Source organism: Onychostoma macrolepis, chromosome 01 (genome assembly GCF_012432095.1).
Source record: "Onychostoma macrolepis isolate SWU-2019 chromosome 01, ASM1243209v1, whole genome shotgun sequence".
In the NCBI taxonomy this organism is placed as follows: domain Eukaryota; kingdom Metazoa; phylum Chordata; class Actinopteri; order Cypriniformes; family Cyprinidae; genus Onychostoma; species Onychostoma macrolepis.
Window position 1 is genome coordinate 4,868,125 of NC_081155.1, and position 17,519 is coordinate 4,885,643.

General features: G+C 36.1%; 2 protein-coding genes and 1 long non-coding RNA gene across 3 annotated transcripts in view; 1 reads left to right on the forward strand and 2 right to left on the reverse strand.

The window, feature by feature from the left end:
- The window catches only part of LOC131537451 (caspase b-like), an 82,252-nt gene that overhangs the window by 58,975 nt on the left and 5,758 nt on the right, over positions 1-17,519 (forward strand). The window lies entirely within an intron of this gene.
- Positions 100-5,761, reverse strand: LOC131537504 (caspase b-like). The gene is made up of 7 exons (XM_058771015.1): positions 4,568-5,761; positions 3,881-4,026; positions 1,611-1,787; positions 1,200-1,452; positions 954-1,052; positions 539-648; positions 100-404 (listed from the first exon to the last, which is right to left on the reverse strand). The coding sequence occupies exons 1-7, from the start codon at positions 4,830-4,832 to the stop codon at positions 294-296; spliced, it is 1,161 nt and encodes a 386-aa protein (XP_058626998.1). The 5' UTR covers positions 4,833-5,761; the 3' UTR covers positions 100-293.
- On the reverse strand, positions 6,402-10,519 carry LOC131537524 (uncharacterized). The gene is made up of 3 exons (XR_009270308.1): positions 10,410-10,519; positions 9,170-9,444; positions 6,402-9,068 (listed from the first exon to the last, which is right to left on the reverse strand). It is a non-coding gene; the product is annotated as an uncharacterized LOC131537524 (long non-coding RNA).

Consider the following 17,519-nt stretch of genomic DNA (forward strand, 5'->3'; position numbering starts at 1 on the left):
TTGCTATGAAGAGTCCTTTAAACCCTCAAATCTATTTTTTCTTATATGCACTGAATTTTGAACCTGACTTTATTCAGTGCTGTAGACTTGTTCTTTATTATTACAAAACTTATGTAAATGCACACGTATTTAGATAATGCCTCAACTGCACGTTTAAACAACATTTTAAAAAAACCTGAAACATAAGACAATTCTCTTAATGTACTGTGATCACTCAACTGAGGAAGTATGGTGATGTTTCTATATAGTTTTTACCCTATTCACCTTTCTTCCTCTAAACTGATTTCACATCATTAGAGTCCAGGAAACAGGTAGAATTTCTTTACAAGGGTCGTCCTTTCAATACACGGCAACAGTTGCTTCTTGCATGTGAAACGTGTGTCATTCTCCATGCGTGAGGCAATCTATAAAAAAAAGAGATCATATTTGAATGTGACAAGAAGCAAACTCATTCATTTTAACTGAGCAATACACTTGGGGTGAATAAAATGAAAGAGATCGCTTTGACTTTTAGCTGGAATAAAGAAAAACTATTTACCCTCCTGAACAACTCCATAATGTCATATTTATGAGCGCTTGTGGTGAACACATCCACAATGTAATTGATGAAATAACTTCCATTGGCAGGATCCCTGTACGCCGCAATCTCTGTGGAGATAATTCATTCATTGTCAAGTCATACAGTAAAGTACAAAGCAACCTTCGAAACTTTGCTCATTAAGGAAGAAACATCTGCCATTTTGGATGATGTTTCATCAAACATTTGAGTTTCATCAGTTCACCATGGCAGTTTCTTCTTCAGAGTGTGAAACAGCCTTAAAATAATATATTAATCAAAAGGAAAACTAAGTTGTTTGTAGTAGTTTCTACCTGACCTTGTGACCAAAATGAACAGCCAAATGTAATCAACAAATCAATCTCATTTCAGCAATTAGTGTTTTTTGAGGACTCACCAGGGAGGCTGGACATAAAGCAGACAAAGTCTTTCTCCTTGTGAACCCAGGAGTCTGATTCAAATGCACTGTCACTAACATACACACCTCCATCTTCACCTGGACAGAGAAATGCTTCATTGTGTGACATTTTCACATACTGTGAATGACTTTACAATATTGCAGCATGCAAGCTGAATAAATTAGGAAACAGTTACAAAGAGAAATGAGAAATTGCAATGCAATAACAACATGCTATTGTCATACCTCCTCTGCAGGCGTGAATTAGAATAACCTTTGGTTTATTAATCAGAGCAGGACAACTGACTGAGTTCAGATGGGAGAAAATGTCCTCAACAAAGAAGATATCATTGGGGTTCTTCCTCTCATGATAATGGGCACCTAAAATGGCATCTTTATTGTCAAATCTGTCCCCATGGGACATGATGACCACAAAGGTGCTGTCCGAGTCTCGATGTTCATGACGTTTAGAGAAGTTCTGGACTGCTCTATTTATTGCCTGTGAATAAATAAACTGTTTAGAAGAAATGCATGGTATAAAACATATAGTATATTTACATATAAATATGTGTTCACATTTCTGTTTCCACACTAGAAACCTATTAGCTCTACATAGACAGTATTGGTTTCACGAAACCAGACTTTTGTCTTACGCACATTTCCAGAGAGGTTTGTGTGTTTCTCAACACTGTAACCCAAAGCTCTCAGCAGCCACTCCATGTTCGCCTCGTCTATCTCTGCCCCTTGCCTGTTGTATTCACTATGGTCAAATTTAATGTTGTTGATTAGCAGAGCTGAGCCTTTCCTCCAAGAACTGCTTGCTGGCATATAAACCTATGAAAAAACAAAACAAAAAAAAACATCAGAATTATGCTGAATTAAAACACATGCAACTCCACATGACCAATCTACATAAAATGCCATGAAATCATAGATAGATAGATACATAGATAGATATTCACATACTGTATACACTGTTCAAAAGCTTGCAATTGTATTCATTCGATCAAGAATGCAGTCAATACAGCCATATTGTGAAATATTATGATAATTTAAAATAGCTTTCTATGTCAATCTATGCTAAAATGTAATTTATTGCTGTGATCAAAGCTGAATTTGCAGCATCATTACTCCAGCCTTCAGTGTCACACGATCGTTCAGAAATCATTAGGCTTGTTTGACTTCATGCGGCACCGCAAAGATCAGTTGCCGCCTGACAAAAGCAATGCATTCTGGTTTGAAAATTTGTCCAACTTTGATTGGCGCTGCAGCCGCCTTACTATCACATGTGCCATCAAATTACCTCAAAATCGGCTGCGAGAGCCTTGATGACGACACACTTTATTCTCGTTGGTCAGATTCTGTGATGACAAGCACGATGTGTGTTTATTCTAACAATTCAGTTCCAATAATGGACCCTTTTCACAAGACTGTGATGACGCGTTTCAATGATCATCATCATTATAAATCCTTGAAAGTTTTTTATATTTTGATTTTAAAAAAAATGTATGTACATTTATAACACTATACTTTGTATTATATCACCGTTTCATCAAGTAAAAAAAAAACTAGTTAATGCTAACGCAAGGGTGTTTCTAATGCAGCGTCAATGTGAGCGGCGGTAAATTTGACAACGTTCTCTCTTCTGACTGCTGTTATCAGTCTCTCTCAGTTTTTTTCCTTTGATTGAAAGTCGTGAAAACACTATCGTGGAGTTTTTCTTTTGCTATTTGAGCAAATGGGAATGCAAAAAATATATTTGTGGTACCCTCTCATTCACTACTGTCGGATTTTATCCAGCTATGACGACTTCTGCTGCTGAGAAACCCGGAAATGTGAGAAAGGTCCATGCTCACAGATCTGTGTTTTTATAACAGTAAAGCTTTTTTTTACTGTAGTCGCACTGTTATATTGAGTCACTTTTATCAAAAAACTCTGATAAAAGCATTTATACCCCCACTTTATTGGTATTTAAATAGTATATGTTTATGTCGAACTTTATTCATGAACAAATGGCGCTGTATTAAGCAGTATATAAAAAGTGTTTCTGTTGCTCATGAAAATGTTTCTGAAACATCTGTGTATTTGACAAATATTGCATTTAATCCACTCCCTCTATGATAGAGCATGCAAACACCGTGCGAGCGTCACTACCGGGAGCAGAAAGTGTCCGGCATGACGTCTCGGACTGCAAGCGGCTACTCTCGCCAGCCGGTGACATGCTAGTGTAGTTAATCTCGAACAAGCCTAAAAAATAGGTGTGTTTGACTTGAAGTGGATCTGTGCAGAATGATCAGTGTGTGACATCAAAGTACCGCGAGAGCGATTCGAAACGGGATTGACTAGTGTCTGCGCTAGGATATTTGTGTACGGCGATCTGATTGGCTGACGCCTGCGTTGGCGCTTGAAAAGTTTCACTCTATTCAAAGTAAACGAGAGGCGTTGATCATTCTGCACAGCGCCGCTTCAAGTCGAACACACCTAAATTAATATGCTGATTTTCTGCTCAAGAAACATTTCTGATTATTGTCAGTTTGTATAAACCGTGATAGATTTTTTCAGGATTCTTTGATGAATAGAAAGTTCAAAATAACAGCATCTATTTGAAATAGAAATATTTTACAATATTATACATGTCTTTACTGTCACTTTTGATCAATTTAATGCATCAGAATTATGAATCTTAGAAGAAGGAACTTTGGGAACATCTTAGAAGGGTCAGGAAACACTGCTCAACATAAAATATCATTTACAACATGCTCTGTAAAGACAAAAAAAAGTTTACATTGGAAAACAGTAAGATTAATGTGCAAGAGTGTCAAAGTCAACAGTCCGGCAACGTTCATGAATTTTGCAGGAAAGTGACCCTCCAAAACCAGGACTAATGTAGTATTTTCACAAGCGTTCAAGGAAACAGAGATACTTGCATCATTTATCTCTTGTGTAAGAAGTATGTGCTTAAATTGTTGGCTGCATGCAGTAATGCTGTATGGTCTGTGCCAGTCAGACTGGATGGGCTGCAGCTCCATAGACTCTGGATTATTTCTTGGTTCCTCCTGCACAGGCTGCTGAACTGAAGACACGTGATATATTCACATCTCAAATATCTAAACTCCATTTTATGTATATTTATATCTTTATTTTTCAAAAAGATGACTGCTATATATATATATATAGATATATATATATATATATATATGCAGTCATGGCCAAAAATATCGACACCCTTGGTAAATATGATCAAAGAAGGCTGTGAAAATTAATCTTTTGATATTTTATTTTTTTAAAAATCACAAAAATCTAACCTTTCATTGGATAATAAGAATTTAAAATGGGGGGCAATATTATGAAATAAATGTTTTTCTCTAATACACGTTGGCCACAATTAACGGCACCCTTTTATTCAATACTTTTTGAAACCTCCATTTGCCAGTTTAACAGCTCTAAATTTTCTTTCTGCCTAGTGTCAGTCCCTAGTGTGTCTCTTGACATTAGGGGAGTGAGGTTTTACCTGCACAGCACCTATTCGCTGGCCTCCGTTACATATGTATTTATATATACTACAAAATGCTTCACAAATACAAAATCTTAAAGCAGTAAAACAAAATTAATACCTTCCTGAAGTTTTAATCCAAGGCGCTTTGCAAGCTCATTTTGTTTCATGTTGTGCAGCGCTTGGACTGCGATCTTCCCTGCATCATCGGGATACTGCTTTACCATGCAGTCCACCACATCCTCACGATCAGAGGTCTGAAGCTTTGCTCGAGGAATCGGCTCAATGCCTGCCGTCACATTATTACACAGCTGCCAGATGAATTGTTTGAGCTCTTTATCCACAAGATCCTCAAGTACATCAGTCATCACTCTTTTGATGTCCATTTTGTGTAACTAGGAGAAAAAGTCTTGATTGTGCTCTTAAAGCAGTTAAACAAAACTAATCACGTTGTTTACCGGTGTGGTTAAACTCTTACCAGACCTGAAATTCCCTTTTGAAGTTTATCATTTAATATGTATTTGTTCAGGTTGAAAATAATCTACTATTCATACGATAATCTATTTAATCATATTATATTTCAGTCATTCTTGAGACATGGGACAAAACATGTCCAGCAATTGTAACTGCTATCAGGTTTAAAAAATAAAAATATTTTCAATTCTAAATGTTAAGGGGATTAATAATAGAATGTATTTAACACAATTATCCCCTTCAATTTAATTTTGTCATTATTATGTGAAATCTATGACACTTATTGTCTTCTCACTACATCTAAAACAATGTGTCCACAGAGAAGGGTTCAATCATTCATATGCTATGGACAAAAATGTTTTTTTTAATGATTAAGTAACACTTAATAATATCTCATATCAAAACAAGATTGTTTTTCAGTGACACATGCATGTTTAATAAGGTTTCAGAGTTGTGTCCCCACTTTTTGTCAACACCGTCAAACATTTATTAAAATGCAATGAAATCAGGGAATCAGTACATCAGATGTGATGGTGGTGACAGAAAGGAGACTGCAGTGGTTTATAAATCCACTAGATGATCTCAGCTTGTCAAATATAAAACTATTACTGTTTGTCTGAATTATTTCAGCCTACAAAAGAAGCTTGCAAAGTAGCATGTTGACAATGTATCAGCATAATTTAACACATTCGTGATTTGTATTCGTGTAAAATATAAAATAAAATTTATTGACTATTGTTTACATAAAAAATAGGCTTTTGAATGGGCTTCGTCTGAACTCACACTTTGAAATGGAACAAATGCAATGTGTTTTACAGCAAGCCAATCTGCCAGGAAATGCACACCACATATTAGAAAAGTGTCACATCCATGAAACTTACTCCACTTAAACGTGTCAGTCCTGTATAAACTCTCAAAATTAAGATCTCTGATTCCAGAAATTGGAGAACTTGCGACTATTTATTTATTTAGGCTATTTAAAGCAGCTTTTAGCGGTCGGTAATGTATCAAGTGCTGTAGAAAACAAACGTGGCTCTACTTACAATTCTGCTTGAACAAAGTTTCCGTGTACAGTCTGCACATTCTCTTAAGATATAAAGGCCTCCTCAGCAGCTCAAGTTTCTGTCATTCCGGTTTTTGTATTTATTGTAAAGGTATTTCGCCTATTAAATATGGTAGTGCAAAAGGGAGGAGATCTGGTACAGTAGTTCTGGTAGAATGGCAGTTCATTGATAACAAATAAGTTGAAATGGATGTGTTGAATATCTGTAGCATTGTCTTTAAAGGCAAAGTTAAAAGCAGCCCTTTGTCATTTGAGGAAACCACGTGGCCATTGTAGATTAGAAGCTATACTGCCAGTGTGGGGCCCTGGGCTAAAGCAGCTTTGAACCCCGACGAAATGAAAATTAACCATGGTCTTATTTTAGAAAGAGTGAAGTAAGTTTTTTTTTTTTTTTTTTGTATTGATTATCATTTGTATTTCCACAGTTGTATAAATATCATGATTAAACTATGGTTAGTGTAGTGAAAGCAGTATTTTTATATATATATATATATATATATATATATTATTTATTTATTTTAATAGCAAAGCCATGGTTAATTTTTGTAAGGGAAGTTGTCATTTTTGTAAGGGAAGTAAGTTAGCCAGCTTACATAACCTTTCATAGTTACAGTAATTGTGTAGGTATTTCATTAGCTTATTTAGAATGTCAAAAAAAAAAAAAGAAAAAGAAAAAGGAATCTTATGATCAGGACTGCGTTTCCCAAAAGCATCGTAAGTCTAAGCTGATCGTAGCTCCATTGGTGACAATGGGTCTATGATCTACTTATTATGTTTTTGGGAAACGTAGCCCAGGATGTTAAAATAAACAAAAATCTCACCTTTCAGAGTAGACATTAGCATGTACCAGCATGTTCTTCACTTTGTTTCCATAAACATGTTTTGATCTGGTCTGTGTGTATTTGCAGCGCGTTTCTGTATTTGGTTGTGTTGCAAGTATTTGCAGTGTGTTTCTGTATATTGTCGCGTTGTGTGTATTTGCAGCATGTGTGTTGTCAAATTGATGAAGATGTTTTCTTAAATTTGCATGTGATTTTTCTATTTTCATGTCTTTTTTTTTTTTTTTCATTTTCAGCGCCTTGAGCTCTTGCATGAGATTGAACATGCAGTAAATTATTACATTAAAAGTAGTTATTGCCTGGCCGGCTCAGAAACATACACTAAATATAGCTACATTCCTTTTTTTCAAATAAGTTGCATGAATAATTTAAATGAATGCCGCTATATTATCTCCTTTAGTGGTACTTTATAATTGAAATCTAAGTTATAATTAAAAACACTCAAAGAACTTTGCTACTGTTTTTTTTTCTTATTTTTATTTTTTTCTGTAAAGCTGTTTTTAGCAATCTGTATAAAGTGCTATAGAAACATGTCGATTCTGTTTGAAGACAGTTTTTGTGTAGTCTGCACTTCCTTGTTACTTTGTTTAAAGGTTTGCTTTCTGTTAAGAAATAAAGCCTTCCTCAGAAGCCCGTTTTTGTCAATCCGGTTTTTTTTAGTGTGAAGGGGAGTGGCTTTGGAATGGTAGTACATTCATAACAAATAGCTCGAAATGGATGTGTTGTGCAGATTAAGACAATTTAGACAAAACAGACAAACTGTGTGAGCTGTTACAAGACAATCCAGATAATGCTGAACTTAATTGCGATGGAAAATAAAATGAGGGTGCAAATAAACCAAACATCACTTACACACGACAGCCACCAATACAGACACAATGCAGCTAGAAACAACATCACATTTATTAGATGAGAGAATGGCTGTTTCACCACTGCTCTTGTTCAAATATATTATTTTTGTCATGTACTGTAGTAACACAGACATGATGTGATTATTTTATTAACATGACAAATTTAATATAAAACTGAAAAACAAACCCTTCAATCATTCTGATTTGCTCAGAAAGACGATTAATACCTACATTACAGATAACAATACAATCTTAAAAAATGTGTAACCCGTAATATCACTCACAAAAGAACAGCAGTGAAATCTCAACCACACACTCCAAATATATTCCATATTTATCAATCCCCAAAATCCCTGGTCACTGCCAGCATAACAAGTTAAATGAAATACTTTAAATAATCATTAACCCATTTAATCCCATTTTTTTCCCCAGACATTAACATATCTAAATTATGTGTCATTAGTAACCCTTTGAAATAATCAATAATTATTTTTTGACATTTTTTTATGGTCGGTCACAATTGTGGGATAACGTGTGTACTGAATTAACATATTTCTGCAGTCATAAAAATAGTTATATATCTTAGCCCAGCTATTTTAAACTGTTTGACCACATTCTAGGGTTGCTATTATGCATAAAAAAAAAATGTATGCAACATTAATAGGAACACTGAGATAAAAGACAAAAAATACAACCATCACCGCATTTCAGATTTGTTACTTTTTTTTGTAAAATATGTCATCAAATTTTTGTTTTAGTACTACCAGTATTACAACATCACTATTTTAATTTATTTGTTGCATTTGAACTTTTAATTTAGTGTAATATTTTGTAATTGCAACATTTTCATGTAATTTTCACCAGCAACTGCAATCAGATTATATTGTAAACCTAAATTAATTGTTATCCCACCGGTCACTATTGTGACCGTCAACGTGTTTACTCATTCTATGACCACACTCAACAAAACTAAATATATGTGAATTCATATATTAATACTAGACACCTTAAATATAATGTGTACCAAAAATCTTTGTCATATCTTTATGTTAACATACTTTACTAGCCATTCGTTTTGGAGCTTTGATGCAGTCTTCATCTTCTCAAGGTGCAAACAGGAAATAAACTGCTCTGGTCATGTGACAATCTGCACTAATCATGTGAAACTGCACATATTTAATTGAGACCCTTTATTTTTTTCCATATTTGCAGGAAGTGCACTAAAACATTGGTCAGTAGGGTTTTTAGAGCTTTATAAATGAAAATTAAAAGCTTTTATACGGTCACTATTGTGACCGGTGGGATTAAATGGGTTAAGGTAGATGCGACTGTACAGAAGGACCGTCTCCGGTGATCAAGGTTGCTGCTGAATTCTTCCTTATTAAGTAGAATTTGCTTGAAGTAGAAGAGAGAAAAGAGAGGATGTTTGTTATATAAGAAATACACACTGATCCTCATCAGACATAATTCATAACATATAAAGTGTTTTCCTTTACCTTTCTGAAGTTTCACTTCAAGGCGCTTTGCGAGATCATTCTGGTTGATGTTGAACAGCACTTGTACTGCAACAGTCCCGGCGTTAGTGGTGTACTTCTGCACCATGCGATCCGCCACATCCTGACGATCAGCGTTCTCCAGAGCCGCTCGAGGAATCGGCTCGATGTCTCCTGCCACACCGTTCCACAGGTGCCAGACGAACTTCTTGAACTCTGCACTCAAAAGGTGCTCAAGTATATCACTTATCGCATTTTTAGTGGCGTCCATTTTCTGTCTGCATGGGAGAAAAAGGACAAACCATTGGTCTGTTCTCGATTGGTCTGAATAAAATTTATAATTTTACAGTTGCTGCAATAAATATGTCTCTTTCTCTCTTATGCCTCTCTCGAGTATTTTCTTTCTTTTTATGTTTTGGTGGGTTCTAATGACTTATTTTGAAGTGATTTGCATAACTAGATAATGCATTTCAGCCAATACTACACAGACGAACAGCAAGCGGCTATGGCAAAATTGACAAAAATAACGACTAGGTTTTCGTTTGAAATTAGCAGAAAAAAATATGCTTCTATTTGACTGAGAACATTTGAAGCCATACATTTTCTTGATGAGCGGGTGAGACAGGAGCTATTTGATCTTTATAATACATATTTAACAACAACACACCGGTTGTCAACTGAAGAGTAAGAAAGGAGTGAGCGTGCTCGCTGCCCTGTGGTAATGGGAGAAACATCAGCACAATATTCAATTTCCTTTGTAGTAAAAAACAGAAGAAAATATTTTGCAAACATGTAACAAGTATTTTTCATGTCAAAATAAAATTGTAAAAGTTTTTTTTTTTTTTCTTCTGAAGAGTTTATACACTTTTGCCAACATGATCAAAGCACAATGCTCTTATGCGTGCAGAAAAACAGGTTACCTGGCACAGAATATTGCAAAATTCAGTCTTTTGATCATTAAAGATGCATGTTTAAAACATGGAGACAGAAGAATGCTATAAATAAGATTCACGCTTAAAAGTTTTTAGTTAAAATTTAAAAGACTAATGGTTGCAGACTTGTAATATACTTCCAACAGGCCACTGGATTTTTAAAGCCTTTAAGTGAACTATTTCTAAGTAAACAAAACAAAACAAAAAATCTGTTTAAGCCATGAGATAATAAAGGCTTCTTAATATAAATTCTCGAGTGCCTTGGCTTTGCAACACAGAAAAAAAAAATATATATATATATATATACTTACATATTTGACTAAACCAAAATGTGTCTGCGGTTTCTTGTTCTCTTCTGTTTGGGGTTTTGCTTTCTCTTTAGGTTTTTCCAGAAATACTTGTTTCTTTCAGTCTCGCCCACAGTTGGGCGTTCAAGCCTTTCAAAGTATCAGCCTTTTTTCATAAGAAAACATTTTTAACCACCCCATCCCAACTTATGTTGTGGCCATGACAGAATTAAGTGAACAACCAATCATGTAAACTCCAGGTCACCGTAATATCAACAAGGCTACACTAAAAAAAAATAAAAAATAAAAAAAATACTATTGAACTACTACAATATTCACACATATTCATCAATGTAAGGTAATACTTATTCTGATGTGTGTGTGTGTGTGTGTGTGTGTGTGTGTGTGTGTGTTTGTTTAGGACTAAATACACAGTCCCAGATGCAGAACTGAGTTCAGAAACTCTTATCAATATTTCTAAACATCTGGGCAACTTGAAGTACCAAGTGTGAAATAAGTTGAAGGACGTCTGCCCTTACAGTGAGTACTCGACTTGTTCATTCCTGTAAGAACTGCTTATTTCATTGTGAATCATATTCCTGTCGTGATACATCATTATCAGTTATTTTTATTTAGTTCAGATTCAGTGCTGACAAACATGAAGGACACATAGTTTATACATCATTTATGACACACTGCACCACTGCAAGGTAAAACAGAAATACACACAGAGCTGAACATTCAACAGGAATTTGTATTGTGGGTAAAGCCTTGTTGAATTTGGGGTTGTGGGTTAGTGCTGCCTCACAAAACATTAAACCACATAAAAGTTTTACTGATGTGTAGTTTGTCGTGTTGAGTTTAATTTTCATTCATACTGTGTGTGTGTGTTTAGTCACTAAAGCAACTGTTCTGAGACTCTCTAAAGATGTAATGACACTCTGCGCCACTAGAGGGAGGAGTTCAAACCAGCTGACTAGGGGCGAATTCCCTATGTGTCCTACTCACTCTGAAGAGTAGCCAACCCCATTTCATATAGTTTGCAGATACTGTTTGGAGCATTTGGAAAGGGACAACGTAATTTTCTCATGTTCAAAGTTTTCTGGAATGACCCATTCCTGTAGCGCCCCCCTTCCCACAGTATCCTTTAAGGGCGCAAAAACGGCGTTTGACATCCCCCCGAAACAAAAGTGAAAGCAGGAAAAAAGTGATGTCATCACTTGGATTTAAAGGGGACCTATTATGCAAAAATCACTTTTATAAGGTGTTTGAACACAGTTGTGTGGCCGCAGTGTGTGAAAACAACCAGCCTATAATGGTAAAAATCTACCAACTAATTTTTTTATAAAACCAATAAATCATAAACAATCTCTCCAAACGAGCTGTTTCAGATTCTCCCTCTGTTCACGTCACAGAGGGGAAAAAGTCCCGTCCATTTGTGACGCTCTCTGCCCTATTAGCATCAACACAGCCCTGAGTCAGAAGCTGCAGTCCGCCATTACTGGAGTTATATACAATGTCAACGCTAAAGAGACTTTACAAGTGTTGTTTTTTGGGATGCACTAATGAACATAGGAGTCGCCATAAACTCCCCTCATCTGAGCCGAGGACACTGTGGTTAAATTTCATTTTCGAAGGAAATATCCTGGAAAAAATCGGTAACGTCCCTTATATGTTTAGGAATCAATACCAACGCTTCTTGCACGAACGTCAGCTCCAGACAAAGTAAGTATCACGCGTTTGTTTTCCAAATTGCCTTTCTGAAAGAGCTTCTTGGCACTCTGTAAGGCTAATTGCTAAAGCTATCATTGTATCTGCCTGTTTTCACTGATGCTGCCTTCAAGTGCTACCAGAATGATCGTGAATAGGATTATGGTAGTTAAAAGTTGCATGTGAGTCGATCGCTTGAAGTTGTCGAGCTCATAATCAGAAGTGGGACTTATAAAGTTTGTGATAGCATGACAATGGTGTTGTTATTTTTATCCCGCCTTGCTCCACCTCTGTGTAATTCATAAAAATGAATTGATTATGCACAGTATAATCAAATGACTGACTTTGAAACCGAGTTTTCTGTTTTCTGTAAAGATAACAGGCTTGTACTAATAGTGGAATGCTGCTATATGCCAGAGTTTGAGCTCTTGAAGCTCCGCCCTCTTCTCAGGGAGCAGCAGTTCATTCACATTTAAAGCAACATACTCAAATTCAGCGCGTTTTGGCTCATACCCTAAAAGTGGCAATTTTAACAAGCTATAAAAATTTATCTGTGGGGTATATTGAGCTAAAACTTCACATACGCTCTGGGGACATCAGAGACTTATTTTACATCTTGTAAAAAGGGGCATAATAGGTCCCCTTTAAACCTATTTATACGGTCGCGTATTTTGTGGTAAGTGCACAGCAGATTCTTCATGTAATCATTCAGCCTATAAAAAAAAAAAAAAAAAAAAAGAGCTTCTATTTAGGGTTTATTCTTTCTTTTATGGGATTTCAGGTCCGGATCCTTATATTTTTGAGTGATAAGTGTAAGTGATTGAAGGACAAAATTCAGCAATACCTTTATAAAATTGTATAGGCCTGCAGGGAATCTGGTGAGCATCTGAACTCAACACGCTAAATAAAATTTCCTCCCAGAGAAGACTGCGATACTGGAGGACAAAATACAATATACACCCTACTGATGATGCACAGTCTGACTTGGGTAAAGTTGGTCTAATATTCACACATTCACAACATTCACACATTTCCACATTCAATAACTTGCTAATTATATGTGCAATACAGTTATTTTTTTGCAAATTCTAATCAGCGACATCATTGTCAACCTACTACATTTTTTTCACAATCGATCAAAGTGGCCAAACTTTGTTCACAAAAGTTCACAAACTTTCAGTGCCACCACAGTGAAACTCTTTGAAGAGACATAAGATTAGGACCTTGCCTCTAAAATGAGTCAACAAGAGGAGAGAGAGGAGGACACTGCCTCTAAAATAAGCTGTGATCAACCCATGAAGAGTCAGCCCTCTGCCTTCAGTGATGCAGAAATGACCTGAAATAAGCCCAAGTAAGACATTAACCATTTTAGCATTTGGCAGACAGTTTTATTCAAGTGTCTCAAAAGGGTCATCGGATGCAAAATACACTTTTACATGTTGTTTGAACATAAATGTGTGTTGGCAGTGTGTGTACACATCCACCCATTGAATATCAGTCTAATATCTAATTGAGAACTTGCAGCAGATTTGTAGCCTGTTTTCCTCAAAATAATCCTGGAATTTATTATATATATATATATATATATATATATATATATATATTAATAGCAACAATGCTACTGGTTGCTTAGAATAAATAATTTTCTTGTATTCCTCATTTCTAAATTTGAATAAACATCTGTTAAATGAATGAATGTCAATCAAATGTATTATAGAGCAGCTATAGACAGCAACCAGTGCTTGAGACGAGCAGGTTGGTCTAAAATGGCATTGTATTTGTCTAGTGTCAGTATCAGCAGGAAGAAAAGACAGAGGTCAGCTGTGTGTCTATGAAGCAACCGCCTGCAATGAGTGATGAACCAGTGACCTCTGACCCCAGGTAAGACACTAGCCACTTTTACATTTGTCAGATGCTTTTATCCAAAGTGAATTAAGTCTAAAGTATGCTTCAGTTTTGACCCAAATGGTTGTTTATGCATATAGCCTTGCAAAGTAATTCCTAAACTTCATGCTAAGTTAATAAATGTAAATGGCAATTGTAATTTCAAAATGTAAATTCTATAGTGCTTTAAACTGCTGTATATAGTAAGTTTGTGTAAAATGCAGTTTTGTTTGTCGTTTATAAGCATCACAAGGAGAAAGAGACAGAAATCAGAGTCTCCAGAATCCAGCGGTGTTTCTGTACAGATTAATACATCCATGAACAAACCCCCTGAATTCAGTGATTCAGCAGTGACCTCTTATTCTCTGTGAGTATAAACATTTACTTGCTAATTTATATTGTGCATCTCAGATGAATAATGATTTAACATTAAACATTAAAATAGGTGAATCAAAATATGCACGCCATAATCATATTCAATATTCTGAACCAAAGCTCAGCTTATTATAATTACAGATTTTACTAAATTAATGAACATGCTGGTGTTTACAAAGCTGCTTTTAAACATACTCATCTTGTATTACCCATACAAAGTTTTCATATCTCAGTGTGGAATACATTTCAGGTGGTCTCTAAGCATCATTGCAATGGCTGTAATTGTCTTTTTGCAGGAGCAAAATGCATGGCACAGATATGATGCATAATCATTATGTTCTCACCCCATGGCTGAAAAATATGAGCTGTGAGGGGGCCAGTTCAGGGAAATACCTGCAAATGGTGCATTATGCACGTAGTGTTATCTGACGGACAGATGCAAAGCAGTTTAAAGCAGAGTCCTGCACAGGTCCGTTTGGTAAACCCGATTATCAATCATTATTGTTTGAAGATCCAAAATGGTCTTTTTAAAGGGCGTCATACTCTGGACGAGAAGCACAGTGCTGTTTATGCCACGTTTAAAATTCGAACTCATTGTTTATTATGAGTGTATGCACACTGGCAGCACCACTCAACATCTGTCCACGGTACCCAGGTATGACTCAGGTGGCTGTTCAAATTCCTGCTGTGCCACTAACACAGTTTTTCATAAACTATAACGTCAGTATGAGAAAATACAATATCATGCACACACAAATACAGCAATGCATATAATAAAGCCATAGATGTTCTAATCTGCCTTTCTGTGATGTTTTTCTCAGATGCATGTGATCTCACACTGGATCAAAACTCAGCACACACTCGTCTCTCTCTGTCTGCAGGGAACAAAAAAACAAAGTGTGAGAGAGAGAATCAGCCGTATCCTGATCATCCAGAGAGATTTGAGAACTGTGAGCAGGTTCTGTGTGGAGAGAGTCTGACTGGACTCTGTTACTGGGAGAAGGGCCGGATTACCCATGGACGGGATTGGGCGCCACCCAATAGGGGGGCACCAAGTGATTAAGATAATGACTAGACCTTTAAAATATTTTTCATGTTTTGTAAATATATTATTTTGCTGGAAGAGATGCAGATACATACAAAATGAATAGTTAATGATACGATATATACATAAAGAATTGCGATTGGGTCAGGTCGCGACTTTGCCCCCCCCTTCATAACAATATCTCTCAACATTGTTATGAATTTAAAACATCCATGCCACCTCGGAGCCTCTGTAAATGTCTGTAAATTTACCTACATGCCACTTTTGTGTTCTTCTGTGCGTGGAAACTAATTGTGTGGAAAATTAGTGGAAACTAATTTTGTTAATACTGATTTCTTTTGATTGGTAACTTATTCTTCTTATTCTACCTGTTCTTATTATTTTTTTTACTATTATTAGAAATTTTGGAAAAGCTTATAAATATAGATTTTTTAATTTTACATAATGACATACTTTTAATAAAATTACAAAAAAATAAATAAATAAAAAATGCCAGTACAAAAAATAAAATAAAAAATGCTCTGTAAATCACTTTAAGAAGTCAAATGTGGATGGGGTCATGTAGCAGTGGCATATAAAGAAATCAGGAGGAAAGGTGGGAGCGCCTGTAGGTTTGGACTGAATGAAAAGTCCTGGAATATTTACTGTTGTGATACAATTTACTCTGTCTGGCATGATAATAAGAGCACAAACATTCCTCGCCCTTCACCATCTACCAGAGTAGGAGTGTATCTGGACTGGTCAGCCGGCTCTCTGTCCTTCTACAGCGTCTCTGACACACACACACTCACACACTTACACACATTCAACACCACATTCACTGAACCCCTCTACGCTGGGTTTCTGGTTTATCGTGATTCTTCAGTGTTTCTCTGTCCGATGTAACAACCTCTTGTGAGGAACCACAAAGTTAATTGCTAGGAGTGTCTGTTACATTTCATAAAAAAATTCAATTTTTCATTTAAAAAAAAAAACTAAGAAATGGAATTGTGACTATTTCGTTATGAAATAAGTAGTTGGCTAGTTACATTACAACATATAATCACATTGTAAGATAACTTGTATTGTGAGGTATCCATCTTATTTTCTGTGAATGTGCGAGTCTTCCAGTTCATTAGCAGCTGTAGGGAAATAACAAGAAGAATAACAAACTGCAGTAAACTGTACAACTGTTTGCAGTACAAACCAGTGTGTTCATAATTAAGACTATACATTAAAATAATGTGGCAAGAAACACTACCCAGTCAACACGTGAGATCACACGATGATCACAGTGACATCACACCATTCTCATCTGGTGATCCTCACAGTGTGAGTAATATATGAACTCATTGTGAACTCAAAATGTTGAGCAGGTGGAGAGGAGGCAGTTCAAATATCAGTCGCTGGGGGACATTCTACTTCCTGTTTCTCAACACTATCACAGAGATATCACAGTGCTCTCACATGATGAGCTCATGAGTGCACGCCCAGCTAACAGATTTCTGTTATAAGATACAAGTGAAACATACGTTACCATCGTGGTGAGTAGTGTTTGCTTTAGTTGGGCTCTTGACCCTTGACTTTATAACATTATATGTTTTTGGGGGCTGCTGTAACTGTGTTTGTAAAGCACATTTGTTATGGCAAGAAAAACCAAAAAGAGACTGCAACCAGGTGATGTTAGTTTGTTATTGATGATAACAACAGAGTCAACACCTACACTCAATATGGTGACAATCAAAAGGTTCATGCCTCAATGCATGCTGGGTACCTAGTCTCTGTGCAGTGAGTGCACTTTGACCTCACATTAGTATGAGCACACAGTGAGGGCGCTGTGAGGTTACACTTTTAGCTCACTGTTACCTCACATTGTGACCTCATCACGAGTATCCTGTGAGATCATGGTGACATCACTGTAGATCAAATTGTTGACTGAGTAGTTTGCAATATCAAGCAGAAAAATGAGCTGTTTTGTAGAGCTAAAAATAGCTGAAAGCGAATGACATCGGAAGCCAGACACATTAAATTTACAAATGGCAGCAGCCAGATTGTGAGGTCATATTCCATAGACTCATGAATCCATAACAGGTAGTTAAGCTATTTTGTATTTTAGATATTTATTTAATACATAAGGTTTC

Excerpts from the sequence above, each read along its gene's own strand:
- LOC131537504 (XM_058771015.1), bottom strand. The coding sequence starts at position 4,832 with ATGGACATCAAAAGAGTGATGACTGATGTACTTGAGGATCTTGTGGAT. Across the intron at positions 1,788-3,880 it reads TTACACAAGAGATAAATGAT|GTTTATATGCCAGCAAGCAG; the intron begins GCAAGTATCTCT and ends GTTTTTTCATAG. Across the intron at positions 649-953 it reads CTTTATGTCCAGCCTCCCTG|AGATTGCGGCGTACAGGGAT; the intron begins GTGAGTCCTCAA and ends TTATCTCCACAG.